The sequence below is a fragment of the Brienomyrus brachyistius genome, chromosome 16, assembly GCF_023856365.1.
Source record: "Brienomyrus brachyistius isolate T26 chromosome 16, BBRACH_0.4, whole genome shotgun sequence".
In the NCBI taxonomy this organism is placed as follows: domain Eukaryota; kingdom Metazoa; phylum Chordata; class Actinopteri; order Osteoglossiformes; family Mormyridae; genus Brienomyrus; species Brienomyrus brachyistius.
The window spans coordinates 24,626,027-24,652,731 of record NC_064548.1 but is presented as its reverse complement, the minus strand read 5'-3'; the positions used below and the strand labels follow the sequence as shown (position 1 = coordinate 24,652,731).

The 26,705-nt window shown below is 48.2% G+C and overlaps 3 protein-coding genes across 3 annotated transcripts; 2 read left to right on the top strand and 1 right to left on the bottom strand.

Annotated features, from left to right (window-relative positions):
• The first annotated feature begins 11,114 nt into the window (after positions 1-11,114).
• gtpbp8 (GTP binding protein 8 (putative)) lies at positions 11,115-15,516 on the top strand. The gene is made up of 7 exons (XM_048978345.1): positions 11,115-11,218; positions 11,682-12,043; positions 13,010-13,108; positions 13,216-13,346; positions 13,502-13,601; positions 13,968-14,086; positions 15,298-15,516. The coding sequence occupies exons 2-7, from the start codon at positions 11,720-11,722 to the stop codon at positions 15,398-15,400; spliced, it is 876 nt and encodes a 291-aa protein (XP_048834302.1). The 5' UTR covers positions 11,115-11,218; positions 11,682-11,719; the 3' UTR covers positions 15,401-15,516.
• A 133-nt stretch (positions 15,517-15,649) lies between these two features.
• slc10a2 (solute carrier family 10 member 2) lies at positions 15,650-20,795 on the top strand. Its single transcript, XM_048978342.1, has 7 exons — positions 15,650-15,906; positions 16,070-16,590; positions 17,581-17,699; positions 18,107-18,195; positions 18,367-18,542; positions 18,651-18,808; positions 18,940-20,795. The coding sequence occupies exons 2-7, from the start codon at positions 16,193-16,195 to the stop codon at positions 19,071-19,073; spliced, it is 1,074 nt and encodes a 357-aa protein (XP_048834299.1). The 5' UTR covers positions 15,650-15,906; positions 16,070-16,192; the 3' UTR covers positions 19,074-20,795.
• Positions 20,625-26,237, bottom strand: nepro (nucleolus and neural progenitor protein). Its single transcript, XM_048978325.1, has 10 exons — positions 26,028-26,237; positions 25,352-25,506; positions 25,093-25,181; positions 24,622-24,750; positions 23,903-23,980; positions 23,446-23,759; positions 22,804-22,871; positions 22,122-22,348; positions 21,601-22,027; positions 20,625-21,531 (listed from the first exon to the last, which is right to left on the bottom strand). The coding sequence occupies exons 1-10, from the start codon at positions 26,110-26,112 to the stop codon at positions 21,337-21,339; spliced, it is 1,767 nt and encodes a 588-aa protein (XP_048834282.1). The 5' UTR covers positions 26,113-26,237; the 3' UTR covers positions 20,625-21,336.
• Between the last annotated feature and the right edge of the window lie 468 nt (positions 26,238-26,705).

The window sequence follows — 26,705 nt, the reverse complement described above, 5'->3', positions numbered from 1 at the left end:
CAACAGAAATCTGACCAATCAGGACATTCCTCTTGTAATCAATGCTTCCTACTTGCTGGCTCCAGGCTGCAGACATACCCTTCTCAACACACATGACGAGGAAGGTAAGAATACAAACATTGTCTAGAGAGGAACGTAGGACCTAGAGAGGGATAGCGACTGTGGTAACACACACGACACCGAGATAGAGCTCGGTATGTTGCATGGACAAACCATACCTTGCACTGAGGGATAGGGCCGGTAAGTGTAAGTAGTGCTGGAACAGGTGTGGCTCGTGATTAGCTCTCCTCATTAACCCACATTCACATGTGAGTTGTGACACATGCACTCAGTTTCGTTTCAGTTCAGTTTTCATTGCCTGTTTTTATAGAGGTGGTCATCCTGGCCTCCTGCAGTTTTAAAAAGAAGCTTGATAAAGAAACTCACAGTCGGGGGAAGAGAATCTTCCGGAGTCTGGAGCTTCCTCCTCAGAGTGTGACCACTAATAGCGCACGGTTTGACGACGGCTGGGAGCTGGAGGGTGGTATTTAACCCGGCACCCTTCTGGTGCCGAGGTGTTGACCGTTGATTACACCTCTTGGATGCCGTCCCAAGCAGAACGGACATGACTCCTGGAACCATGTCATCCCCATTCGAGATTCTAGGGTGCCTGTATTATTGCTGGCTTCTCATTGTTCATTGGCCAAGGTCTGTCCTCGTGATGACATGGTGGGGGGGGGGGGGGGGGGGGTCAATGATCTTTCAGACTGAATAGCCGCAGCCTGGGCAGAGGATTCCAAAAGTAGGTGTTTTGTTAGACTTGACCTGTCACGTAATGGTCGCCATCGTTGGGTCGCAGGGGCGTCTGGCTGCTTTGCCGCCGTTTATGAGTTTCGCCCTCGTGACAATCCCGATCAGGGTCTGACACAAATGTGCACAACCTCTGTAGCTACGATTAACCCTCCCCCCGAAGGGAGAAGCCCACTCACCTGATGCCGGATTGACGAAAGGCCAGGAAAAAGAGGGGGCTCTCAGACTTCACCCCACCCCCTTTCCCAGTCGATTCACAAAGGGAATGAAATGACGAACCTTTCATGGCATGGCGATAATGGCAGTGTGTCGTTGTGAGGATGCGAGCTAATGTTATTACCATCCACCGGGGTTACGGCCTCAAACGCCCGACTCGCGAAGCGTGGGGGGGGCGGGGGTATCTCGAAAATACACACAGAGCCAAAGCACATTATAATCACAGTCACAAACACAATCAGATCCTGTATCATTATCCCTAATAATAATGATTAGAAGACACTTTTATCGGAAGCCATTTACACAGCTTAAAATGTTTACTTGGTTAAGAGGCCGAGCGTCAAATCACGCAAATATGTAGGGGGTGCAGCAGTTCCCCCACATCCTGTCTGTGGGTTCAGCTACTTGATAAAACACCCCAGCTATATGCAGGTTCGACGCAGACAAACAGAATGCCCATATTCAACTCTGGTGGCTGTGGGGCCAATCGGAATGCCCGGGTTCCACCCCAGTGGTTGTGGGGCCAATCAGAATGCCTGTGTGCGACCTTGGCAGCTGTGAGTACTGTGGCTGACCTTGCTGTCGTTTTCATCCTCTATCTCCTCCGGGAAGTTCTGTGAGGAGTTGCTGAGAAGCTTCCGGAAGCGAGTCTCTCACCTGTCCCCTTGAAATGTAAATAGGAGGGGGTAGCAGCCACTGAGACGGTGGCTGGCCGACCAGGGTTCATACCTTTTAAACACTCACTCCTCGCCTTTCCGCCAGTGCCAATCCTCTGAAGAGCAGCGCGCCGCGCTCACACTCCGGCTTTTAAATGCAGTTCCAACGTTCCTGCCTCTGGGTGTTTTCAGGTCAATCATCCTCCGGAGGAAGTTTCCAGAATTGTGTGCATTGCAGACTTCAGAGCATTTTACCTGGGCTCTGGGGGCCAGGCCCCCCCAACCTGTCTGTCTTTCCCAATAATGGCACACTAAACACCCCCCTCATTCCTACCCTACTCAAACACTACCACAGGCACGTAACCCACCACCCCCCCCCCCTCAAGTGGCCTGCATGTGTGAGGCCCTAATGCCGGAGGGGGGGGGGCTTTCTGAACGGCGACATCTCCCCAGCGCCCACTTGAGTAATGAGCCAGGGGCCAGCAGCAGGACAGATTTGTTATTGCATGAGGAGGCCCCCCCACCCCAGCACCGCTCAGCGCGTCACAGGTGCGTTTCTGCTGCCATTCTGCCCGGAACTTAAATTATAGTGACTGTAGCGTTTTTGTCCATAGCAACCCGACGTTTCCACAGCCTTAATCGCTGTTTCACTTGGGCTTAGCGCCTGTATGCGTTTTCGCCAAAGCAGCCCTGGTTAGCACAAGACACAGCCCAGACCTTCAAATTCACATATTTTGGTTCAGTCCTCATCATTCATCATTTTGTGAAGGTAATAAAACTACCTAGTATCTAATTAAAATCACCTTTCTTCTGGTATACTGGAAAATTTGTTCAAAAGGGACGAAATCCTACACCCCCTCGTTCATTGGGCCCCTCTTCACTGATCAAATTTACCAGTGTTTTTTTTGTAGACTTAGATTCTTACTGGATTGTTTCGGTCTTCTGTTTTTACCATCCAAGTTTTGTTGAAATCTGGTTTCGTAGCACTTTACTTAAAGCACACATGGATAATGCATTATGGATACCTTCATAATGCATTACAATGCATTCATAAAGTATTATACACACGGCTATAACTATTTTTAAAAAGGCATAAAACATATGCATTATGAATGCCTTATGACGCTCTTATCTATAATGCACTATAAATACCTTCATAATGCATTATAATGGCTTTTACTGGTCATGCATAATAAACATGGCTATACTGTATTAGTTATAGCTGTGTTTATAATACTTTATGAATGCATTATAATGTATTATGAAGGCATCTATAATGCATTATACATGTGTGCTTTAAGTAAAGTGCTCCCTTGCTTTCTTTCTTCAAGTTCAGGCACTAACTTCATTGTCCGCGGTTCATCCGCCACCTCATTGCTTCAGCAACAATTAGCCTCATCGTTAGGGACAGTCATGCTCCTTTGCAATTAGTCGGAGCTGTACTCATTGTGGGGTCTGATCTGGACTATGTGGTCACCAGCATGAGGCAAAGAAGTTTGCGAAGGTCTTTGCGTTTACCTCCTAGCCACCTGAACAAGACTCCGCAGGGCCTGCTCATCACACACTTACTGTGTAAGTCAATCTGACCCTCCAGAGCTCAGCACAGAGGGAGGCTGAAATCATTTAAATAAATGGCAGTGATCTTGTGTCAAGGTGCTTTGACATGGATCCATTCATGCAGAAATTCTGGTGAATAAAGAGCAGCAAGTTTTATCTCCTTCTTTATAACAAAATAAAAAATGATGACAAAAGCCAGAGCAAAAGCTTTCTAAAGCTAGGCTGGGGGGGGTTTGGTCATTGTTTATAGGTGACAAAGCAGAGGACAGGTCCCCCTGTCAGACGTCGGATGGGGAGCGTGGGGGCCGCCTGACATGACCGCACCCCCGGGGGGGGGGGGGGGGGGATCGCCCCACGCATCCAAGAGGAACATGGGGTATTTTTTTGTGATCGTTCATCACTGCATTCTTAAGGACGCTGCGAAGGTCCCTCAGCATGTTTCCTGCCATCCAGCTCAGTCTCCTTCCACCTTTGTTGCTTTCTTTAATGAAATTTCATAGATTATGCTGGTACTCTTCTCCAAAAACCCCCCAGTGCAATTCCACCATGAATTAGTGAGGTTGTAAACACAGTACAGACGCTCAGGGTTTCTGACATCGCTTTGTTCTGTCTTCATTTCAGATTAATATCGTTTCTTTCTGGTAATACTCCACCGCTCACCTCATGCTCCTGTTTCAAATGGGTATAAATACTGTTTGTCGTATGTCAGTTTGGGCTAAACAGGCAGTTTGGGTCCATGTGTTGCCATGATATGTTTCTGAATAGTAGTGAGTAATGAATCCAACTGGAAAAGGTTAAAAAAGACAAGTGTAATTAGATGCTTGTTCAGTGCACTCAAGGGCAAGAAGAAAAGGGTTGCTTGACTTTCCTCTTCCCTGAGACGTTCCTCTAAGGTGCCTGTTTGGAAGGCGGCCACACCACGGCTGTCAGAAAGGCCCCGTGGCGCTGGGCTTTGTGGCTGCCTCTCACAGTGCCCGATCAAAAAGGCCCAGCTTGGGGGAGACCCCAGGACACACCTCCAGCAGGACTCGAAGTGGGTGATTTACAGGTCCGAACCAGAGACATATAATTTTTCGTGGCTTAGCTGATGTCAGACTACTTAATTAATTCCTAACGACAAAATACACTCACTGTGGGTCTGTGATAATAAGTTTCCTTTCATTCACATTAAATGTGTAATAAAAGACACACATATATATAAACCTTCAGTTAAAAATCACTTTATGCTCCATTCATTCTGAGTGTTGGAACATAAATTATTCCACCATCCATCCATCTTCCAACCACTTATCCAGGACAGAGTAGCAAAGTAAAAGAATATTATCAATTATTATTAGTGGCTACAGCCTTGTTTCTCACTGGTCAGCCACACTGAGCTCCCACCCCCCGCCTAATCCCCCTCTCAATAATCCCCAGCCCTGCCCACCAATCTGTGCTGAAATTTAGCAGTTGGCATACTTATACACTCCAGCGGTTCAAGACCGCATCATGGTCAGCCGGCGAATCAGGGTGGGGCTGCTCAGACCGGGTCATACAGGCAAAAACGTTAGCAGGCCTCTTCCAGCGCCCGCCGATGGCCCCCGCCCATACGCCCAGGCAGAAGGCCCAGTAACATTCCAGCCCTTATTGTTAACCTCTCCTCCTGTCCAGACACTGATCCACTCTCCAAGCTGGGACCAGCAGGGCTGGCTCTGGGAGGAGGCTGACTTACATGATTTAAATTCATGTACCCGTTACTGTAGTCTCCCAGGGCTTCATGCATCGAAACAGATGTTGAATCATGTGACTCAGTCTGATTTATGCTCCTCCACTGCCCTCTGGTGGTTAATACCCTCTACGACATTGCGTCAAAGTGCTCTCGAAAATGCTTCTTTAATAAATAAAGTCTTCTTTAAAAGCTACTGAGCTCAGTAACGCATAAACTTGTCGCTTTCCATAAAGTTAAATCATAAAGTTAAACACCGATGTAGATGGGTCCTGAGCCACTGGAAAAATGTTTTCTCCTTCTGTAGCTGAAAGTTTAAACTTTATTAAAAACCACCTCACAGTTTTCCCTCATTTAAAGTGCTGCATAGGAGTGATTACGGATGGCAGGGTACCCGGGATTCAAACTAGCAGCCTTAGGTTTGGGTGTCCTTACAGTCGATGACACCAAAGGTTTTATTATTATAGTGGCACTTTAGAGAACTTTAAAGACCTGCCACTGCTGGTGATGGTGGCCGATTTAGTCATTACTTTTTTAATTTCTCAAGTTACGGTTCATCTATTCTTTAGCCCGTAAACCGATCTGACCCTGTTGGCAGGAGACTCCAAAGTGCCTCCTCATTAATACGCATGAAAATGAGATGAATTCCTTAATGCCCCGTGAACCTGAAAGAAAATAGCCGGGAAAGATCAGGCGAAATAACCAAACGCCCTCAAAGGAGGGACACGAAAAGCTTCCGAAAGGCAGAAATGTGAAAAGTGAATCAAAAATCAATGGATGTAGGAAGGGCAGCGGATCGGGACTCAGAGACACTTAGTGCTGCATCCCAAAAACTGACCCCCTTGATGAGCAAATGAGCGTGTTAATCCCTCACGGCTTCAATGGCCCAATGGGTAACAGGCAGAGGGCACAATGTCTGGCAGGGTGGACAGAGGCCTAGGAAGAGGCTCCCTTCCAGACGGCATCCGGAAATAGAGAGATATGGGGACCAGAGGCTTCTTAACGAGAGAAGTATGGATCGGCCTGGAAGATGAAGCCTACACTACTATAGTGTTAGTGTTGCACAGGAAGAGGTCAGATCAACACCCGCAGTGTCAAAACAACACCGGCAGCGCTGTGGTACAGGAGTGTGTGAACTGGGGACAGGTTGAAGGGGACGATTGCAGACCAGGCACTAGGTACATTCTGCGGGCCTGTACAAATCTGGGTGTTTGCACGGTTCTGGTGGAGAAAAGGCTAGATGCAGGTCAGCCTCTGCGGCTGAAAGATTCATCTCACTCCCAGCTTCTTTATCTCTCCCTCCATCTCACCTTGTCGTTTGTTTTTTTTTTCTTCTTCTTCTTGTGTTTTTCCTCCGTCTGCCCTGTTTGAGATCTCAGACAATGCTTCCTTTCATGCTCTTCCCACAGTGAGATCGCCCCTGGCGTCAAACACGCCCCCGCCCCCCTCCCCCCCCCCCCACACACGCACCACCTCACCTGCAGCACGCAGACACCATCATCCGACTGCAGAGAGAGGCACAGCGTGTAGCTGTGTGATGATCGGCCCGCAACAGCGCCCCCTACAGGACCCATCACGCGCATCCTGTGACACCGGCAGTGTGTAACGCCCACCAGGGTGTGACCTTCCTGGGGGGGTAAAAGGCGGCTTTTTCCCCGCTGAGTCTTTCTTGATCCTAGACAGCTCACCCTCTCATACACACACAATCTTGCTGAGAATCAGGATGGGGGGGTGCTGTGCTCTCTGACCCCGCCCTCATCTCTCCATACCGCCTTTATGGACACACTGCGTGAGGCTGACACAGCCATTATCACCCCCCCCCCCCCCACCCCAAAAGCTCCCTTGACGAAACCAACTGTCTCATATTCATGCTAAACAAAATCCGTCCTACGGGGTCCCCTTTCTTTTGGGATATCCTGATCCTCCCCTCTCCCCCGCCAGCCCTCACCTCATCCCCCGTGCTGTCGCATTGTCATCCCGTAGCAACGCCTTCAAGACCCCAGACTTAGGCAGACAGGCGGACAGGACCCGCGGAGATGCTGGGGCAGCCACGCCTGACTGGGGGTTAATTAGTTGCCCTCGGCCTCCACATCTGGTCTGGGCTTTGTACACGTCCTGGCTGCTCCCATCTGAGGCTCTGCCCCACCGCCCTACCGGGCCAGTCAAAGGACAAGTGTTTCTGTCATGAAACTTTCTGTCATCTGTCAGGAGTCTCACAGCCCACTAAGAACCTGTGGGGCCTCGCGCTCACCTCGGCGTGGTTAGAGCGGGAAGCTGAGCCAGTCACCGCCGCCCTGCTGATTGGCCACTTTGCGGTTTGCTGATTTCTTACACCTTACGCAGTGATGCGGGACGTTTTTGCCAGAAGTAATTTGGGTCAGGTATCCTCCTCATCGGGCCAACAAGGGCTCCCTTTCAAGGGAAGAGCTCAGCGCCATACAGCCAACTGCCCAAACTGCGAATCCAGGCAAACGGGGAGTTCATAACATTTTCCGTTTTTTTTTCAAATCCCTTTCATCCAGTATATTCTCGGGGGTGGATCAGGGTGCCGGGGGGGGGGGGCTTGGAATGAATGAATTTTGTCATAATCACCGAAGATGGACTAAGTGTAGGAATGAGGATTAGTTTAACTTCCAGCTTAGGTACTGGAAGTCTGTTGGTACATGAAGGACCTTCCACACAAGGATTAATGTGGCACACTGAGTGTTTCTTCCCTGACCTCAGGGGTACGCAGGTGGGGGGGGAGGGGGGGGGGGTGGTAAATCAGCGGCGTTCCAGGCTGACAGTGCGGAGATCCTGAACTTCCCGGGGAAACCTGATGAAGCACAGAGACGATCTGAAGATGGAGATAAATTTCAGTTGGGGGGGGGGGGGGAGATAAAACAGGGGATTCAGGAGCTGTTGCACTTCGAGCCAATCTAGGGGGGGGGGCTTCAAGTGACCAGCCCTGAATCCAGGCTCCTGGGACAGTCGCATGGCTAAGCAGAGAAACCAGGACAGGCTCTGACCTGCAGGAAGCTGATACCACGGAGGTGTTCAGCCAGAGTGTTCAGCCAGAGTGTTCAGCCAGAGTGTTCAGCCAGAGTGTTCAGCCAGAGTGTTCAGAATGTCTAAATCCAGCTTCACTTAGGTGCGCTATAGAGGACTGGACTCAGCTTGCTGCTTCAGAAAGTCATTTTGTGTGTGTTTATCCAGTACGGGAAGCAAAGTGGCTCAGTGTACAGCACTATCGGATTTCACCTGTCTGTGTGAGTGGAGCTCGCATGTCCTCCTTGTGCCATGCAGCTTTTCTCCCACGGTACAGAGACACGCATCCGGACGCTGCCTGTAGCGCGTAGCGTTGACTGCGCCCCGTGACGGACAGGCACCCTGTCCAAGCTTGAGCATAATCGGATTCCCTCTGCCATGCCCCCCTTCGGGTGTGTCATTAAACGTTGCTTACAGACGCACCCCCGCCCCACTAACCACCATGGCTTAGGTGTCAATGCTAGAAAGCCCTGACTCTTGGCAGCAGGGTTAAAATCAATACACTGACCAGCAGGCGTCAGCCCTGTGACACCCCCGCAAACAGCAGGGATATTTACGCTGTGTTTAAGACAGTCAGATTGGAGAAACACTGGGGGAAAGTGAGTGTGTGTCGTTCAGAGATATAAAAAGAGCTTTGCTGCGTACATTAGATCATGATTTATCAACGCCCCCCCCCCTCAACTGACAACCTCTGCCACCCCCCCCCTCCCCAACATCCTCCATTCCAGGAGTACTAAGACTCAGAGTATGGCTCTCGTGCAGCTCTGAAGGTGCATTTTTAAGAGCTCAGATGCCAGATCTACTGTCTCCTCCCTCCAGGCGTTCTTATCTTCCCAAAAGCCCCCCCATGTCTTTGTAAAACAAGATTATCCAGCATTATCGCTGTAAGGCACAATGATTTACAGGCCCAGGTAGGTTCTGTCACTTATAACAGGCAATGGATATAAAAGCGGGGGCGTGAGGGGGGCGTAGGGGAGCGTGGGGACGATCCGGACGTGGTTTCAGGGGACAAGGGGGTGAGCATCAGGTTAGCTCTTAATCACAGAGGCTGCCGCCGGAGCCCGCATGCTTTCTGATGACAGAGGCTGCCGCCGGAGGCGGGGCTGCGGAGGCACAAGGGCGTGACCTCCCGACTCCTTTTACTCACTTTTGACAAACCGCCCCCCCATGCATCACACAGCACAATGGAGGGAGACTGCACTCACACGGCCGACTGTCACCGTGACAACACGGGGTGGCGAGGGCACAGCGAGGGAACAGACAGCCACTCTGGTTAACATGCAAATGAATCTGGTAATAGAGCGGAGGGGGCGGGAAGGTCGGACAGGTGATAATTCAACGTCAGGTCAGCAGCGAAACCCACCGGGGAGGCGAGGTGGGGGGGTGACCTTTGCACCCCTCTCACCAAAATGTCTGCAGCTGGGCATTTTCCCTTCGTTTCAGCTTTGCGCTCTTTGCCAGCCCCCCTCCCCAACTCATAAATCCAATAAATCTCCCAAAAGAGAGAGAAACCCCCCCAACCAGAGCCAAGCGACCCGAGAGGCGACCGGACCCAGGTGACTGTATGAGCTGATTCCATTTTGTGATTTATTTCATCGTTATTGATAAGCGCCCCACAGTGATGAAACGCCCTCAAAGACCAAAATGGCGGCTTGCTGCAGAGAGATTGATTGGCCTGCTGTTTGATCCCTGCCGTTATGCGGTGAATCGGCACACCCGTGGCCTCAGGCTATCGTCTAAACATTTTCATATAAGGGTCGTCCTTAACCCTGCAGGAACAGGGTACACAAGCGGAACAGGGAATGACAAAGTGACCTCAGCGCCCCGCCATTTGGGTGAGAGTAAATTACCGTAAAGCATCATAACGTGTTACTGCAGGCACGGATTATGTGAGACAACTATTCTGCCGGGTTTTTCAGCAAGGCCTTTGTAAGTTTAAAAACGTAACATTACAGGCGAATAGAAAACCCAGATGCAACAGCTGAATCACTGCAAACACTCTTAGCTATCAATGAAGGCTAAGGTGCTTACTATAGATGGGTTTTGCAGTGCTACGCTGCCATCTACTGCCAGGTCATGTAAAAGTGCAGTTGGAAAATGAGCGAGAGTGAATAACTTCAGTTCTTATAACAGTGGGTAGATTCAGGGAGGGGCCGTTTTTCCTGAAGTGTAACCATAATTCCCGGGTTACATTCCATTCCGGACAGGGCAGCACCGGGTCAGCCATGACTGGACAGCCAATCCCTACATGGAATCTAAATGGTTCCTAAATCCACTGTTTAAGGGTACATGGATTCCCAACATGATAGGGTTACAAGCGCCCCCAACACACACACTAAAACACCACTGAAATCAAACTTTGATTCATCGGATGACTCAGGTTTGTGATCGTAGTACAATGCCTTGATAGTAAATGCATGATGATCTAACCCCCTTCTTGGCTTATTTCCCTGGCAGTGCTCAGTTCAGCTCATTAAATCTTCAATTTAATCCCTTTTCAAGGGCACTAATCCTATGTGAGGGGATACTGGATGAGTGACATGGACCGCGAAACTGCGCACTTGATAAACAAAACGTCTTTTGATGGCTTGAGTCATTTTTATGTATCGAGTTTCATTACGGGGGTTTTATAAAAAGCTCAAGGAGGTTCTTTAGATTGTTATTTATCAACTGTGAGAGGTCTAGTTTCCATAGTATTATCTATGTTTGTAGTGCCATCATTATCTGTCAGTTCATGTTAGTCTTTTTTCATCATCTTAATCGCTAGAACGCTGCCCCGCGATACTGGGAAAAAATGTAAAAACGTTTTAAATGAACGAGGAAGACTTATCATCTACAACTAATGAAGTCAACCTTAACTGAGTAATTATCCATATCAAAAATGGACTGCGTTTTGAAATATAACTCTGACAACTGTACAAATGATTTAAAAATACTTATCTTGTGCAGCTACATTAAAATATGTACTGCGCAAAACCATGAAGTGTTTTATACGCACTGGCTGATGCATATTTATCATTTATGCTCCACATGCCTTGTTGAGTGAGGCATCTCTATATATTGTACAATCCCGTCAGTCACTTGTTATTTAATAACGTGACAGTGATCCGTTTATCGCCGTCGGCAAAGTGCGCGGTACTATTATACAGTGTCGCTGTTTTCAGGGGGACTGAAAAAAATGTAACACCGTCCACTAGACGTGTGCGGGAAGTCATGTATGATCAGTAAGTGAAAGAGAGAGGGATGCGTGCATAGTGCAGTGTTTCAGGTATCGTGACACTCTCTTTCTTAATTGTGTCCAGAGCAGTATTTGACTTAGTCATTATCTCATATCGATAGTTCGCCTTGCGTTAATGACATGCATGCATACTTCAAAAAACAGCCAAAGACTGACAACCGGTTACATTCATCTCTTAATTTAACGATGCGATTCCATAATGGTATATATCAGTAGAAATATACGAACTGCTTGATGCGAAATTTTTCTTTTAACATGTTTTGAATTTATGGTAAGGCTGTCGACCATTCGGGTGTTGAAGCAAAGTAAGAGGTAAAACCTCATACGTGACTTAGTGACAAGGTCGCATTGTTGATGTATTTGGCATAACACAATAATATCAGCTTTTGTTTTCGGGCCTAATGCCCGTGTGACTTCCCCATACTGGTGACAGGGACGCCCTGTTTGTTATCTTTCTGAACATCATGCTGTGCCCCTTGATCCTCTTTTGCAGCATATACAGCCCTGAAAGGGTGCACCCCCACACACGGGATGCTCACCATGAAAGTTTTGGTGTTGCTTCAGCCCAGGAACCTTTTAAGGGGTGTCCCTAGGTCCTGGGCACACAGGCTGGCGTCCTTGCAGAGCGCCTCCCAGCTTCCTGAGAAGAAGCTGCAGGCTCTGCTTTTCCCGCTGAGCGCTTTGGAAGGTCAGCTCACCGGTGGGTTCAGCATAGCCGACTTGCAGCTGTTCGAGCCGAGCATGGGGGATATCGCCAGGGCCGAGAGGCTCTTCTGCCCGTCCGCCAAACACAAGATTGATTACTTCTCATCAGCAGTTAGGATGGATCACGCCCCATTAATAAGACAGCCAGAGGTACTCCGGGGGGCTATGTGTGGGAGGGAGGCAAGGAACAGGCAGGTTGGGGTACATGTTGGGGGGTTGGGGGGCGGTCATAGAGTTTTGACTTTCACGCCACTTGGGGGTTCTGGTATATAAAGTTTGCCCAGTTTTTCCAGTCATTAATCTGAGGTACCTCTCCAGAAATTAAAACCATCATTCAAGTTAACTCCTCCTGAGGATGACCTTGGTCTCCCCCCTGGTAGAGTACAGGAATTCTCCTCAGTGCACCGAAACATTTGCCTGCTAAGAGGGACTTTTCTGTCCTTCCTTTGACAGCACTTGGGTTTGAGCCTGATTGGAGGTACGATGTATGCATACACTTTGATGACTGGTTTTACTAGTGTATCGATATGTTCCATTTACCATAGTACCAGCTACTGAAGTCATGTGACTGTGAGTTAGTCTGAATGATGTCCAGCATGAAGTCTTAAGCTGTAGCCAGTTAAATATCCAGTGTGATCTTTAGTAGCCTACAGTTGTGTTGATGAAATGTTTTGTAAGTCACCGCCCCAGTAAAAAAAATCAGTAAGTTAAACTACAGTAATTATGTTATTTTTAAATGCATAATGGAAAGGAGCAATTATAAGAGCTAATTATGGGGGAGACAAAGGGAGTTGCAGTGTCATTTGGCGGCTAGAGGGTATCAATGATGCATAGCTCAGTGGGTTAGGATGCAGTGGCCATGATTGTAAGATCACTGGTTCAAATCCCAGGATCAACAGAGTGATTTTACCATTGGTCCTGGAGCAGGGCTCTTCGCTCCGATTGGCCCAGGAACTGGCCGGCCCTGCTTCCGGAATGATGTATGTCGATTTGGATAAACGACTCTGCTGATTTAATGTAAACGCTGTAATGTGGGTAGTGTGAACATAAGCTGTGAACGGCTTGTTGGATTAAAGGGGTCAGCTGGGAATCCCGGTGCCTGTTCCCAATTCCCAGGTGTGCTTCATCGGCCGGAGCAACGTTGGAAAGTCATCCCTGATCAGAGTCCTCTTCTCTCTCGCTCCCGAGGTGGAGATCAGAGTCTCCAAGACTCCGGTGAGGGAGACGTTCTGTCGTCGGAGGGCAGAGGGAGGGTGGAAATTCATCCGATTTCTGCATGTCTTGGTGTCTCGTATCCTTCGTCTCCTCTCATCCCCATGCAGGGCCATACGAAGAAGATGAATTTCTTCACCGTGGGCAAGGCGTTCACCTTGGTAGACATGCCAGGCTATGGGTACAAGGCTCCCAAGGACTTTGTGGAAATGGTGGAATCCTACCTGGAAACGAGGAGAAAGTATGAAACCGCATAGATCTGACTTTTTATTTTATGTGGTACGGGGGCAGCTGAAGGATGCGGCCAAGCTGCAAATACTGGGAATGACACAGTCCTGTTCCATACAAGGGTGTGTTATTCCTTTGTGCTCCCTGTATGCTGTTTGTATCTTCCAGCCTGGTGAGGACCTTCCTATTGGTCGATGGGGCGGTGGGAATACAGGAAGCGGACAGGGTTGCCATAGAGATGTGTAATGAGTTCGGCCTTCCCTTTGTGGTGAGTGACGCTGTCACCTGTCTGCAAAACCTTTTCATTTTTTTGTTACTGGAGTAGCTGCGTTCATTTGCCAAACCACATTTGTTTGGCTATGAGAGACCAAAAATGCCAAGAAAAATCAATGAAAAGGTTGTAGTTTATTTGTTTCTGTGCTTTGCTTTAGTTCCCCAACTTTTATTTCAGTTATGTGGTAATTAAAAAGTTTAAGCCTAAATATAAAATATGTCTGCTGTCTCAGAGTTAAATGCCTCATGTCAGTAGGATCCTAAGCAGTGCCTCTACCTGGCCAGCAGGTGGCAGAGCACAAGCGCGTTCCTGGTTTTGGTTTCTCCAGTGTACCGTTTTCCCTTTGGTTTGATGTCACAGATAGTAATGACAAAGATTGACAAGAGCCGGCAGGGGACGCTGCTGAGCAATCTGCTACAGGTGCGGGAAGTCATCAGGACTCACACAGTCTGCTGTTACCCCCAGCCCTTCCTCGTCAGGTAGGGGCAATAGCGGCACTCAGGAGGAGTGTGTAATCATTCTGTGGGAGGGGTGTATCTTTAGGCTTGGATGAGGTAACACACTTTAATGACTGGGCATGTCCTGCTGATAGTAATGCAGTGCAGAGGATTTAGGAAAGTTTGAATTTGAGCAAATTTTGTATTGTATGTTTTTCAGGAAGGGTATTGAAAAATGTGAAATGTTGTGATTTATTTGGGATTTCAAACCTAAGGTACTTGATCCAAGGCAAGGGGGGGGTGATGGGTTATTAATCCCTGCATTCCACAAGGCCAGGAGGTTGTGGGGGGGGGGGTTGCCAGAAGGTTCAGTGTTTGAGGCCGTTACCCTTTATAATCTGCACAAGCACACAGATTCTGGTCATATTTGAGCGGGCGATTAAATCTGACGTCGACACCCAATTTATGGGGCGCGGCAAGAGAGTTATGAAAAGATCCTGACAGAGCGGGCGGATGCCAAGCGGGTGGGCCGCCACGAGGATGAAAGCGAGGTGATTCATCTGGGAAGGAATGCGCCTCTGACGTGCCGTGGAGATAATGAGATTGTGCGAGAGCCTGGGCTCTGCGTCACGTGGCAGTGGGGAGCCAGAGGAACTGGGAAACACCTGTAAGAAGGTCCAACCCAGGGAGGCCTCAGCCGATCCCTGGTGATGAGAGAGAGGAGGGAAAGAGGCTCATAGGGTTACCATCGCCCAGGGGCCTGTTAAACGCCCAGAGCAGATTCCTGGCTTGGGGAGGACAGGCTGGTCCCATACGTCACACACACCTGCTCCAGAGTGCCAGAGTGCTTTGGCCACGACCTGGGTGGGGAGGAATTTAGGCTGCTGCAGACAGGCGGATATATGTACAGCGGTGAGAATTTGGAATAATATTCCCAGGCATAGTACTTAGATTAATATACGTCAACACTTGGTAAAATTTTATATAAACACCAGTTAAATATCCAGATAAGCAGGACTGGGGAAAAGCTTCCTGTCACAGGTGAAGATTTCTTATAATCTTCAGTGTGAGCGCTGAGTGTCGTGGGCGTCTTAGAGGTGCAGTAATAGTGAGCGGGGATTCGACCATCTGCCGTACACTTATCTGTTTGTATCTTTGTATATTTCCATCCCCATCTGTCCCTCAGGATGTGTGGTAAATGATGAAATTGACAGTCTGACATTTAACTGCTTCTGTTATTTGTGGTCTAACAGCTCCACCCAGTACACGGGGGTCCATGTGCTGCGCTGTTTCATCGCCCATGTGACCGGCAACCTTCCCCTGAGCGGCGATGTCACCGAGAAGCCTACTCGTTAAATAATCTCTGCTGTTATTAGTCATGTCTGTTCATCCCATCAAAGAAGCTCTCCCTAGAGGAAATGGCATGTAATGCGTAGATATTATATATTTTTTCCAATAAATTGTAAAGAAGATTTTTGTTGGGTGGTGAATTTTAAGGTTCCTGGTGGTTGTGGACACATGGGGGCAGTAGCGTGCAACTCTGAGGTCTGAATAGAATCTAGCTGTCTGTTTCTGCAAAGGGTGACAGGATTGAGTAAGTGATCAGGAAACACACAGTGTCACAAGTTTGTTTCCCACATGGAGAGGGGGGGTCCTGAGTGTAGAGAGGGGATGCTGCAAGAGGAGCCAGGTCGCGTTTGTCTGCGTCTCTCCTCACAGTTTTATATATTTTTCCCTCTTTACTCGTCTTGCTTCCCGAAGTTCTTTGGCTCGGAGGGGGCAGGCAGAGTGACAGCAGCATGACACAGCAGGGACTGTAAAACCCAAGGAGATAGCAGATAAATGACGACATAAAAGCGAAGGTACGAAGCGGCCGAATTTTTTTTTTGTGAACTCTGTGACAGTGGCCTCGTAAAAATGACACAGGTTAATTTTTAGTTTGGATTGTTGCATATATACACATTTTGCTTTAATTGCGGGCGGGCAAGTGGATAAAGGGAGACCGATGCAGGAAGATCTTTGCAGGGCAAAGAGCTGTAGACACCAGCTAGTCGGAGCTCGGGTGTAGAACACGCACGGTCAGCCGAAGGTTCTGGGAAAAAAGTCCGTAACCCCTCAGACTCAGAGCTACAAGCCCTCATCTTCATCATGCGGGAGTACACAAACGCTTCGACCCCCACCATCTGCCCCGTCAATGCCACGGTGTGCCAAGGCACGGCTTGCCTAGAGCCCACCGGCAGCAACTTCAACGAGATCCTGAGCCAGGTGATGGGCATCGTCCTGACGATCCTGCTGGCCATAGTCATGTTCTCCATGGGCTGCAACGTGGAGCTGCGCAAACTGTGGGGCCACGTCTGTCGGCCCTGGGGCATCATGGTGGGTGTCCTCTGCCAGTTCGGCATCATGCCCCTCACCGGATACGCCCTGGCACTGGCCTTCAACGTGATGCCTGTGCAGGCCGTGGTCATCCTCATCATGGGCTGCTGTCCAGGAGGATCGAGCTCGAACATCCTCACCTACTGGCTGGACGGTGACATGGACCTCAGGTAGGATTCTGACCCTCTGGACGCTGCAGGATTCAGTCTGGTAGTAAAATCGCTTGTCTGTAAGATGCTTGTACCATGTAAACTTTATTCAGTTAGTCAGTCACCTTTATCTATTTCCGCCTGCCAATTTGTGTGCTCGCAGTGGTACGAAAGCTACCAGTTTATAATGGTTTTTAGTGGCCTGCTAAAGAGACACTGGTCACTTTTAACAGTATAAAGTAATTGGCTAGTCTGCTAACTTCGGCTTTTTAATATCATTTCTAATTAATTTGATAGCAAAAAAATTCCTTTTTTTAAAGATTTTTTTATTTTAAATAGTCTTTTGGAGATTATAGATCTTGACATTAATTCCAACTTAACCCTAATTAAGGTCAGTGGTCATTGTTGACACACATTAATTGTATTGCGAAAACCACTCCTGATTTAGCTGCCCAGTCCTGCTCTAACAAGCAGGTGATTAAACGCGACCACGCCTGTGCTTACGCCTCCGCTTCAGCCTTCCATAATAAATTTCGTTTACCTTTTATGAAGTTGTCATGATGTCTTGCACTTCAGCATGTGTCGTTGTCAGCCGGTAGCAAATCAGGTGATGAAGGTGCATATTGGTCGAAAAGTGACCAATCCGAGAACGGCTGCCGACTGAAGTGGCCGCTAAGCCAGGAGGTGCAGGTTCAAATCACCCCCCAGTCCTTGTGTTTGCAGTTTGTCTGTGTGGATTTCCACCCCCAGTCCAAAAGCATGGTGTCTCTAGATCAGATGTAGTGTGAGAGCGTGTGCTGTGAAGGAACGGCATCCTACCCAAAATGCTCCCTGTTTTGGGAGTTTTCGCTTCTTGCGCTGGCTTCACCAAAACCATGACGAGAAGAAGCCATTATGGATGGATGGGTGTTTCCAGGAGATGCGCCACTCTAGCATATACTGTATGTATTTGCTTCCTGTGGTGCCCTGGCGGTCCGGGTGATGGGGCAGCTGTGTTTGCCTTTGGTTTAGTGTCAGCATGACAGCCTGCGCCTCCATCCTAGCCATGGGAATGATGCCTCTGTGCCTCCTCATCTATACCTCCACCTGGACCTCCGCCGATACCATCCAGATCCCCTACGAAAGCATAGGTATGTCTGCCATTAACACCAGACTCAGTTCATGTCAATTGTGTGTATTTTGAAATAGGGCCCAAGGTCCTTTACATGTGTGTTGTGATACATCACAACATCAATAAGACAGAAGAATACAAAGATGGAGGGAGGGAGGGAGGGAAGGAATGAAGGAATAAAGGAAGGAAAAGGCAGATGACAACAGAGGAGAGCAACCAAAAATGCACCGACAATCCATCTAGATCTTCCACAGATATATGAACACCCAGTTAATACACTATTTAGATGCATTACCTGCTCACAGCACACATACCCTTCAGATCTACCAGCACGTGCTACGTGCCTCCTACCCGCCATCATATTTTGCATCCCCTTTGCCACATTGACAGTTCTTCTCATTCCCAGTATGTGGTTACATTCTCCAGGCATCACCCTGGTATCGCTGCTGATCCCTGTCAGTCTGGGCATGTACGTCAAACACAGGTGGCCCAAGACGAGCAAGAAGATCCTGAAGGTGAGGTTTTGCCACCAAGGGGACAGCGTCTGCAGCCTTACCCCATGACAGACAATGTTCAGACATCTGTCAGAGACCTTGAGCATGTTTAAAGAAGAGTTTCCCACTATCAGAGTGCTCCACGTTTTGTGACACTGTTTAATAATCATGTGCATGTGCGTTGGTCTGCAGGTAGGATCCGTCTTGGGGTTCTTGCTCATCGTCATCATCGCAGTGGTGGGAGGCGTACTCTACCAGTCCTCTTGGGTCATCTCTCCTGCCCTGTGGATCATCGGCGCCATCTTCCCCCTTCTGGGCTTCAGTCTGGGATTCCTGCTGGCACGTCTTGTGGGTCAGCCCTGGGTGAGGTAGGCTGCCCCCCAAGGCCCACCTCGGCTTACCATAATAATGTATGTGGCCGTACCGAGCTTATTTCTTGACGCCTGCACTAGCTGACCAGCTGTCTGTCTCCCTAGGTGTCGCACCATAGCCTTGGAAACGGGCTTCCAGAACACACAGCTGTGCAGCACCATCGTGCAGCTCTCTTTCTCCACAGAGGATCTCGAGGTCATGTTTTCCTTCCCACTCATCTACAGCATCTTCCAGATAGTCATGGTCATCGTGGTGGTAGGAGGTACGTAATAACCTGCCGCAGTGTCAGCTTTAGCGCCGACATCGTTATGTCCATTCAGACATGTAGGATTCCAGGGAATGGAGATATTTAGAGAAGCATGACAGCAGATTTCGGTTTTGTTCTTCCTTCAGGCTACCGGCTGTATATACGATGTGCAGCTCAGGAGACAACAGACGGCTCAGAGAAGCAGGCATACACCATGGAAAATGGGGGATTCCAGCACGACACGAACAATGTCCCCGAGGGCAAGTTTACGCAGCTGTGACTGGAAGGTCCCCTGCAGGGAGACCCTATGGCAATGGAGCATGAGTATCACTACCCTTTCAACCTCACACTGCCTCCTGTTGTCTGGGAGGGTGTACTGCCAAGCAACTTTCATCATATACATTACCTGACATTTATCCAGAAATATAATTAGCTGCAGTTTGCCAATTTATGCAGAATAAATTTAGGTTATGTACCCCCCTCCCCTCAAGGGCACAACAGCAGAGACCTTCTGGGATTAAAATAAGCTAGTTTCCCTGGGTCATTTTATGCACTAAATTTAGCATTTGTCTTGATCACAAGCATGCAAGGCATCAGTCGGTCATCAGGGCAGAAGGGTGGTGGAGGAACCAGTCAAGCCTTAGGGTCACATGTCCAAAGGCAGAGAGACGGGTACCCTCGCTCCCTACTCAGAGTGCATCCTTGGAGCCCCACTCCCAATCACATGACCTGTTACTGTAGTGTGAGACATTTAGAATTATTAATGAATAAAAATACACCAGAAGTTAGTTTTTCCGAATTGCTAAAGCAAAATTCTGGAAACCTTTCATCCTTTTCTCAAAACAGTAAAAGCAAAATACAATTTTCAAGCTACACTCACAAAACGTTTAACTCATTCTTGCAAAATCAATCTACTCAAGGTCTTTTGCATGCCGAGTTGCAAAATCGAAAACCAAAAGACTATATGTAAAAAAAAATAAATGTTTGTATACAATTCCACGTAAAGCAATATGCAATGTTTGCATTATTCAGGACTTCATAAAAGTTACTGTAAAGGAGATAGCAAACAAATCCAAATGAAAGGCACATTACTGTATGGTAAAATGTTGTACAACTGCCAAGCCAAAGTCAAGGAGGAATATTCATCCTGTCCCATCACTACTCCTCCGAGCTGGATCAGGACGCAGAGCTTTTTCTACAACACAGGCAATGTTCTTCTTTGCTAGGCAACGGAGGAAGAATTTGCTGCCACCCATTCATACCTTGACATCAAAATTTGACGGGCCTATGGTAGCTGCCGTCTCACCCAGGACATTTGATCTACTCACTCATCTCATTGGCTTCAGGTTTAGAAACGTGTGAACAGTTTTCAGTCATTGTGTTCAAATAATGCATACTGAGTGCTGGTTGTTTTATCCATACTGCATCAAAGTTCATCACAGTATTTTGATGAATTGGGATGTATTTAGTTTTGCAAATAGGGTGACTGATATGCAAATTGTGTCTAACTAGCTGAGCACTGCTTACAACTTTGGCAAATGAGTGACTGATTCCGTAGGTTTTGCCAATTCAGTTTTGTTCCAAGAATGGACTTTGGTGCTCTAGCAATTCAGATAATCTGTCAAATTCTTAATGCATTATGTCAGGAAGGATTTTTATTATGAGTATTTATGTATTTTGTTCTCCAGAATGTTATTTCATTATATGACACCTTGTAAATTATTAATCCTTATTTAATCCTTATTTAACAACTATCCAAGGCAGATATTTCAGTTCTTTAATGAAAAAAAAAAACTATTTTTAGAATGTTTACGATTGACTGAAACACCGATTGTACTGGTTTTTACAAGGAAGCAATTTAATTCAATGCGTTAATATATCCAAAGTACAGGAGAATAAATTTATTGTGAACGGTTTGTGGGTTTGACAGTACACTCGATATTCTATATTTAACATTTTTTTCAACCGGTATGGTGGTATTCAATAAAAACTGCTGCTGTTACACTAGCTGTTGGTGTGGCTGGATGAGAATCCGAGTTTGTCTTCAGACACACTGTCTGAGTCGTATTAAAATACCAGAATCTGCACGGCCATCTCTCCCCGACTCATTACTGCTGTGAGAGGCGCATCAGCAGCTGGTCACAGGATCCACACTGCGCCTTGGCTGCTGGGACAAGTGAAGGCCCCCACCGCTGTGTGCGGTTACCGGGGGGGGGGGGGGGGGGGGGCTCCAGTGGGGAAACAGTCACAGTATGCAGAGTAATCTTTACCTCAGTAAGGGTTCTTTGCGAGTATTTCTGTAGGACACTTCTATGACATCTTGTAAATTATTATCCTTATTTAACAAAAAAGTGTTAATATATCAAAGGGGAGGCTTAGTGTGTGCAAAGTACAGTGGGGAAACATACACAGTATGTAGCTGCCCAGGGCAACCAGCCCAGAATTAGCAGGCGGCCCCCCCTTCCCAGCATGCCTGCACGCCGGGGCGACCTGTGGCATGCCCTAATGCTGGAGGTGCGCAGCGTTCTCACAGCTGGCCCTTATCAGAATCCTAACGAGGCAAAAATGTCGTCGATCTCGCCACCGTTGCCCAGACGGGGGTCAGCGTCGGCCTTGCTGCCTCCCGCCACCGCGTCTTCCTCCTCACTTTCCTCTCCTCCTCCTCCCACCTCAGCGTCGGCCTTGCTGCCTCCCGCCACCGCGTCTTCCTCCTCACTTTCCTCTCCTCCTCCTCCCGCCTCAGCGTCGGCCTTGCTGCCTCCCGCCACCGCGTCTTCCTCCTCACTTTCCTCTCCTCCTCCTCCCACCTCAGCGTCGGCCTTGCTGCCTCCCGCCACCGCGTCTTCCTCCTCACTTTCCTCTCCTCCTCCTCCCGCCTCAGCGTCGGCCTTGCTGCCTCCCGCCACCGCGTCTTCCTCCTCACTTTCCTCTCCTCCTCCTCCCGCCTCAGCGTCGGCCTTGCTGCCTCCCGCCACCGCGTCTTCCTCCTCACTTTCCTCTCCTCCTCCTCCCGCCTCAGCGGAGACCTTGCTCGCCACGGATGGCGTCCCGGCCCTGACTCGTCTGCCCCGTTTCTGAGACCAGCGGCGCCACCTCACAGACCGGAACCGGGCCCTTAGGCGCAAGCTCCTCCTCCGCCTGCTGGGGGTGCTGGATGGCCGGCAAATTACGGGAGGGGGCAGGAATAAGGCTTTTCGGCACGCCCTTCTGAGAGCCAGCAGCTTGCCCTCCACTCTGTAAGCAAATAAAATAAATAAAAATAAAAAATGGATGTCCATATCCAGGAAATAAATCCTAACAAAGATGCGGAGGGGCCAGTGGCTCCCACCTGAAGCCTTTCTCCTCCAGGAAGCGGAGCCTCCCGCAGCTCAGCCGGAGCAGCTTCAGCCTGCAGCTCTCCCGCCGCAGCCTCCTGTGCCGACACCACGCGGCTGCCTCCGTCAGTCGGGCGTCCATGTCAGAGGAGCAGGACGCTGCCTCCAGCTCCTTCACCAGCCTCCGTTTCTGCCGCACCAAGCTGGTGTCGGCCCCAGGCCTTGGAGGAGACCCAGCAACCTGCGTATTAACGAAGTCAATCATTTATCCAACCATGCCATGCCTTCCTGATCCTGGTCTGACCATCACAGGCCACACACACACACACACCTTGTCATTGGAGGGTGACAGGACCCCAGCGTACCCACTTAGCGAAGGGGGGGATTCTGATCCCCAACTATCCACTGAGTAGTGATGGATGACAAATCATGAACCATTTGCTGTATTTTTGGACCCCCACTAGATGGCGCTCTTGGTTTGCGTTGGGGCATGCAGTGCCCTTTTCTGAACAGAGAGCACCATCTAATGGAGTCAAAAAATACAGCAAATGGTGCATGAAGAATCATTTTGTCCAACACCAATCCACAGCTGTAATTATAACGACCGTTTCTGATTGTCACATATACACGCTGTACATCTCCTATCCCAGTCCCCTGCAGTGATACCCAAATATAACACCTGGACTGGGCACAGACCTGAGCAGCATTCCTGTTTCCACTCCCTCGTCTGAGCAGAGCCTTCACATCAAACCTGGAGGCGTCACCTGAAGAGCCAACACAGGAACAGCGGGATGATGCCGACCCGGGAAAATCACTCCGGACAAAATCGTAATTTAACATCACAGTGATTATTGCTGACAATGGAAAATGCTATGAGCCTGTTCAATTAAATATAAAGTAACTGAGACATGCATCTTACTCATTTTAGGACTAAAATGACACAGATCCAGGTGTCTGACCAAAAACAGCTGCTAATTATGGAACTGAAGATAACTGCCTGTCACTCAACACACACTGTCCCACATTGTGTTAATATCTTAAAGGTAGATTTAAGGCTGCTGTTTGCCCAACCCATATCCCCGCCAAAATAAAACCTATTCAGAAGTACGTTTTAAGTACACAACCACCACTTTCTGCTATTCAATGCACTTCTTAATCCATGCAGTTAACAGTTATATTCAAGTCAGCCTGAATTTAGTTTGAAACTAAAACAGGAGGATTGCTGAAAGAGGCACCAAATGGTTCACGAAGCATCATGTTGGCCATCACTGCTGTTGGCTCTCGGACCTTTTCTCAGAGAAAGATCATCCCAAAATATGAACACCGAACCAAGCGTACCTACTGCCGCTCTGGGACCTCTCTGGAAAAACAAACTCCCAAGATCCTCCATGCTGCTCTTCTCAGCCTTGGAGCCCATCTGCCCCGGGACCCTGTTCCCCTTCTCGGTCCCCTTCTTACTCCTAGTGGTGCCCACGGGAAGGCCCACCTCTATGTGAGCCCAACACGAGGCCCCGAGAAAAGTCGGGACACCCCCCGGGAGGACAAAGCCGCCCAAGGAGGGCATAGGGCAGGCCCGGCACACGTCCTGCAGCAGGGCACGCACCGCCTGGTACAGAGGATCCAGGTTCCTCAAGACGCCCTGGAAGAACACCCTGCGAAAACAAGAGCAGCAACTACATAGGACCACCGACCACAGGGGGCGCCATAGTTAAACAGCCCGGAAAACAAAACCACTATTAACACACAGCCCAGCCACAAACGGGAGGCGACAAAGACCACAAGGCATCAGACTCACCACAGGCGGCTGAGCATGGAGCTCAAAACAAGGTTGAGGACGATGTACTCTGCCCAGAAGAGATGCTGCCTCGTCATTCTGACCACGGGGGAGGAGTCAAGGCCTGTGTCATTATAGTTTTCATTTTTGTTTATTTATTTTAGTTTTACTAATTTTATTTATAGGAATACACTGAAAGCTGAGAGGTATTTTGTGTATCTAACCTTTACAGGAAATATTAGTGGTAATTAAAGGTTGAAAAAAAAAATCATTACTTTAGGTAAACAGTATTAAAAACCTGTAACGGAAAGTAATTTACGTTTTTATTTTGTTTTCAGTTCGTTTTGGATGTGATATTAATAGTTTTTGTTTAACTGTAGTTTTTTTAAATATTATTTTCATATCTTGGTTTGTTTCAGTTTACAAAAAACGTTTTCCTATAATTTTAGTTTTTGTTAATGACGCTTGTCAAGCCGTAAAACAAGTCAAATTCACCTGGACGTCACGCATAAAACCAAATACGCCTGTTATTTTTACCATTATCATCACTATTAATACAAGTAGCTGTAACAGCAGTAGCTATCGTTATTTGCATTAATACTATTATTATTATTGACAATTATGCTAATAAACTGTAAATAACTTAAAGGCCACTTAAACATTAACAGTATATCTAAAGTGTTTTTGAAGGAACTTCAGTTGGGCTCCTTGACGAAACAGCAGCCCGTCACCATGGATACGAGAAGGCCCTCGTGCAGCAGTCCAGCAGGCTGGCCAGTAGCTTACTGGCTCCCAGCACTTTCAGGCTTAGCCACTCCAGCATGGGCTGACTGGGCACTTCACACTGGCCCGTCTGGGACGACACCTGTCTGAGAAGGGGGGCAGGGCCATGGGAGGGGGGCATAAATGAAACTTTAAAATCGGCAAACAAACAGGCACCACAAATGCTCTGATTATAAAGCCAGAGGTCCTTCATAATGGAAGGAGACACTATTTTAGGGCAGGTCATGGGGGCAATGAGCTTCTGGTTCCAGTCCAAGGAATTCAAAGCCATAACTTTGTCAGAGACACTAAACCCAAGTCTCTGAACTACTTATCGCACTGTGTAAAGCGGTGCTGAAAACGGAACAGCTTTTACAGGTGCCAACCCACTGGGACACAGGAGACCTCAGGGAGGAGGATGAAGAAGCAGACAGGGACTGAGCTGCTACCTCTGGGCTTCCTTTGGACACATGGCCTCCACTTCCAGGAGCACTGCGGTCAGCTTCATCTGCTTCAGCCGGTTTAGGCAACGTTCAACCTGAGGGTCAAGCACAACGTCAGGACGACAAAGGTCGCTTTTGACCAAAGTCCAGTCATTTCTAATCTATCTCTGAATGCTTTGATGATGATGATTTTGCAGTTCAGTCTAAGACTAATTCATTTTCTGGTTATATGGTGATCCTGGTTAGACCACTCACTACTCCTGACCTGTTTCACAGCTCTGAAAGGCTTGTGTTGTCGGAGTGGGTTGTTCATCACGTAGAGAACTGAGTAGAGCACCATGATCTCGGTGTGGAGGATGTCGCTCTGCAGCACCTTCAGCACCCCGGCACACTCCTCCAGAAAACATCTAACGAGGTCGCCTTTGAAGGACACAAGCGGGTACAAGCGTGAAACGTCTGGGAGCTTGCTTTAGAAATGAACGATTCCCAGTGCCGATAGCGTTTACATTCTCAACGTTATATTACAGACACGGCGGGACAATAAGCAGCAGTGCATGTAATAATCCTATGGAGATCGTGCTTTAAAACACTAAGTGGAAAACGCCGCATGAAACTAAGTTATAAAAGACGGTCCAGCTCCAGAAATGAAAATAACGAAAACATTGAACTGATTGAATATTGATTGAATTGTCAAGCTGACATGCCGACAAGCTGCAAAAAAATGCATGCGATACGACAAACGATTTATTTTCAGCCGTATTAAAGTCAAAGCAGCATCCGGAGTATTTTGTGATCCTTTCTGACTGTATGCCATGTGTCCCACGGGCGCCCACGTGTGTTTACCGCTCCGCATGTAAACAAGCACAGCCGCGATCGCCTTACGTCACACATTAAAATAATCCAGATTGCAAGTTGCATTAAATCTCCATTTCCTTAGTTACCTGTGTGCTCTGTGAAAGGTATACGGACAGTGGAGACGGCCCCGGGACGGGGTATATCTATCTTATTCCACGACTCAGCAGCCATGTTCTCCCATAAGCCACCGCGAGCCGGCAAACACGTTACTTCCCGCCCCCCCTTCTGTACATCAGAAACCAGCACAGAGCGACTGATTCTTAAATACACGGATCTTAAAGCAGTTATTTGTCTTTACCTACTAATTTCAACGTCAAGCGTTCGTTTTGCGCTGTGTAAACCGAACAGAAAGAAAGGTTGCTTTCAGAACTGAGGAGGTAATAAGCGTGTTAAACTATCAAATTATTATTACTGTGTTAATTAAAACATACAGTGAAACATTACTGGCACCAGTATTATTCCATATATTTTAAAAGTGATTTTACTCCGAGAGTATAAAATCGTGTGTATGCCTATCCTGCAGCCATTACTGCAACAATGTAGCTATTTATTTATTTGTTTGTTTATGCGTGTGTGGTTTTGTTTTTCTACTGTATCTTTTCACACTTGCATTTTGTAGTCTGGTGATCAGTAACATCGCTCTCAATCCCTAGGTGAGGTCAGTAGGGGGACAGTGGGCAGCAGTGTCTGTGATCGGAAGATCGCCACTTCAAACCCTGTCATCAGCAGAATAGTCACACGTCTGTGGGCCCTTGAGCAAGGCC

What these genes read in the sequence shown, in the direction of transcription:
- slc10a2 (XM_048978342.1), top strand. Translation starts at nt 16,193, where the DNA reads ATGCGGGAGTACACAAACGCTTCGACCCCCACCATCTGCCCCGTCAAT. An exon ending in CGAGCAAGAAGATCCTGAAG is followed by an intron (nt 18,196 to 18,366) that starts GTGAGGTTTTGC and finishes GTTGGTCTGCAG; the next exon opens with GTAGGATCCGTCTTGGGGTT. An exon ending in GGTCATCGTGGTGGTAGGAG is followed by an intron (nt 18,809 to 18,939) that starts GTACGTAATAAC and finishes TTCTTCCTTCAG; the next exon opens with GCTACCGGCTGTATATACGA.
- gtpbp8 (XM_048978345.1), top strand. Translation starts at nt 11,720, where the DNA reads ATGCTCACCATGAAAGTTTTGGTGTTGCTTCAGCCCAGGAACCTTTTA. An exon ending in CATTAATAAGACAGCCAGAG is followed by an intron (nt 12,044 to 13,009) that starts GTACTCCGGGGG and finishes CCCAATTCCCAG; the next exon opens with GTGTGCTTCATCGGCCGGAG. An exon ending in TACCTGGAAACGAGGAGAAA is followed by an intron (nt 13,347 to 13,501) that starts GTATGAAACCGC and finishes TGTATCTTCCAG; the next exon opens with CCTGGTGAGGACCTTCCTAT.
- nepro (XM_048978325.1), bottom strand. Translation starts at nt 26,112, where the DNA reads ATGGCTGCTGAGTCGTGGAATAAGATAGATATACCCCGTCCCGGGGCC. An exon ending in TGTCCAAAGGAAGCCCAGAG is followed by an intron (nt 24,751 to 25,092) that starts GTAGCAGCTCAG and finishes CCCCCTTCTCAG; the next exon opens with ACAGGTGTCGTCCCAGACGG. An exon ending in GCAGCAAGGCCGACGCTGAG is followed by an intron (nt 21,532 to 21,600) that starts GTGGGAGGAGGA and finishes GCCGACGCTGAG; the next exon opens with GCGGGAGGAGGAGGAGAGGA.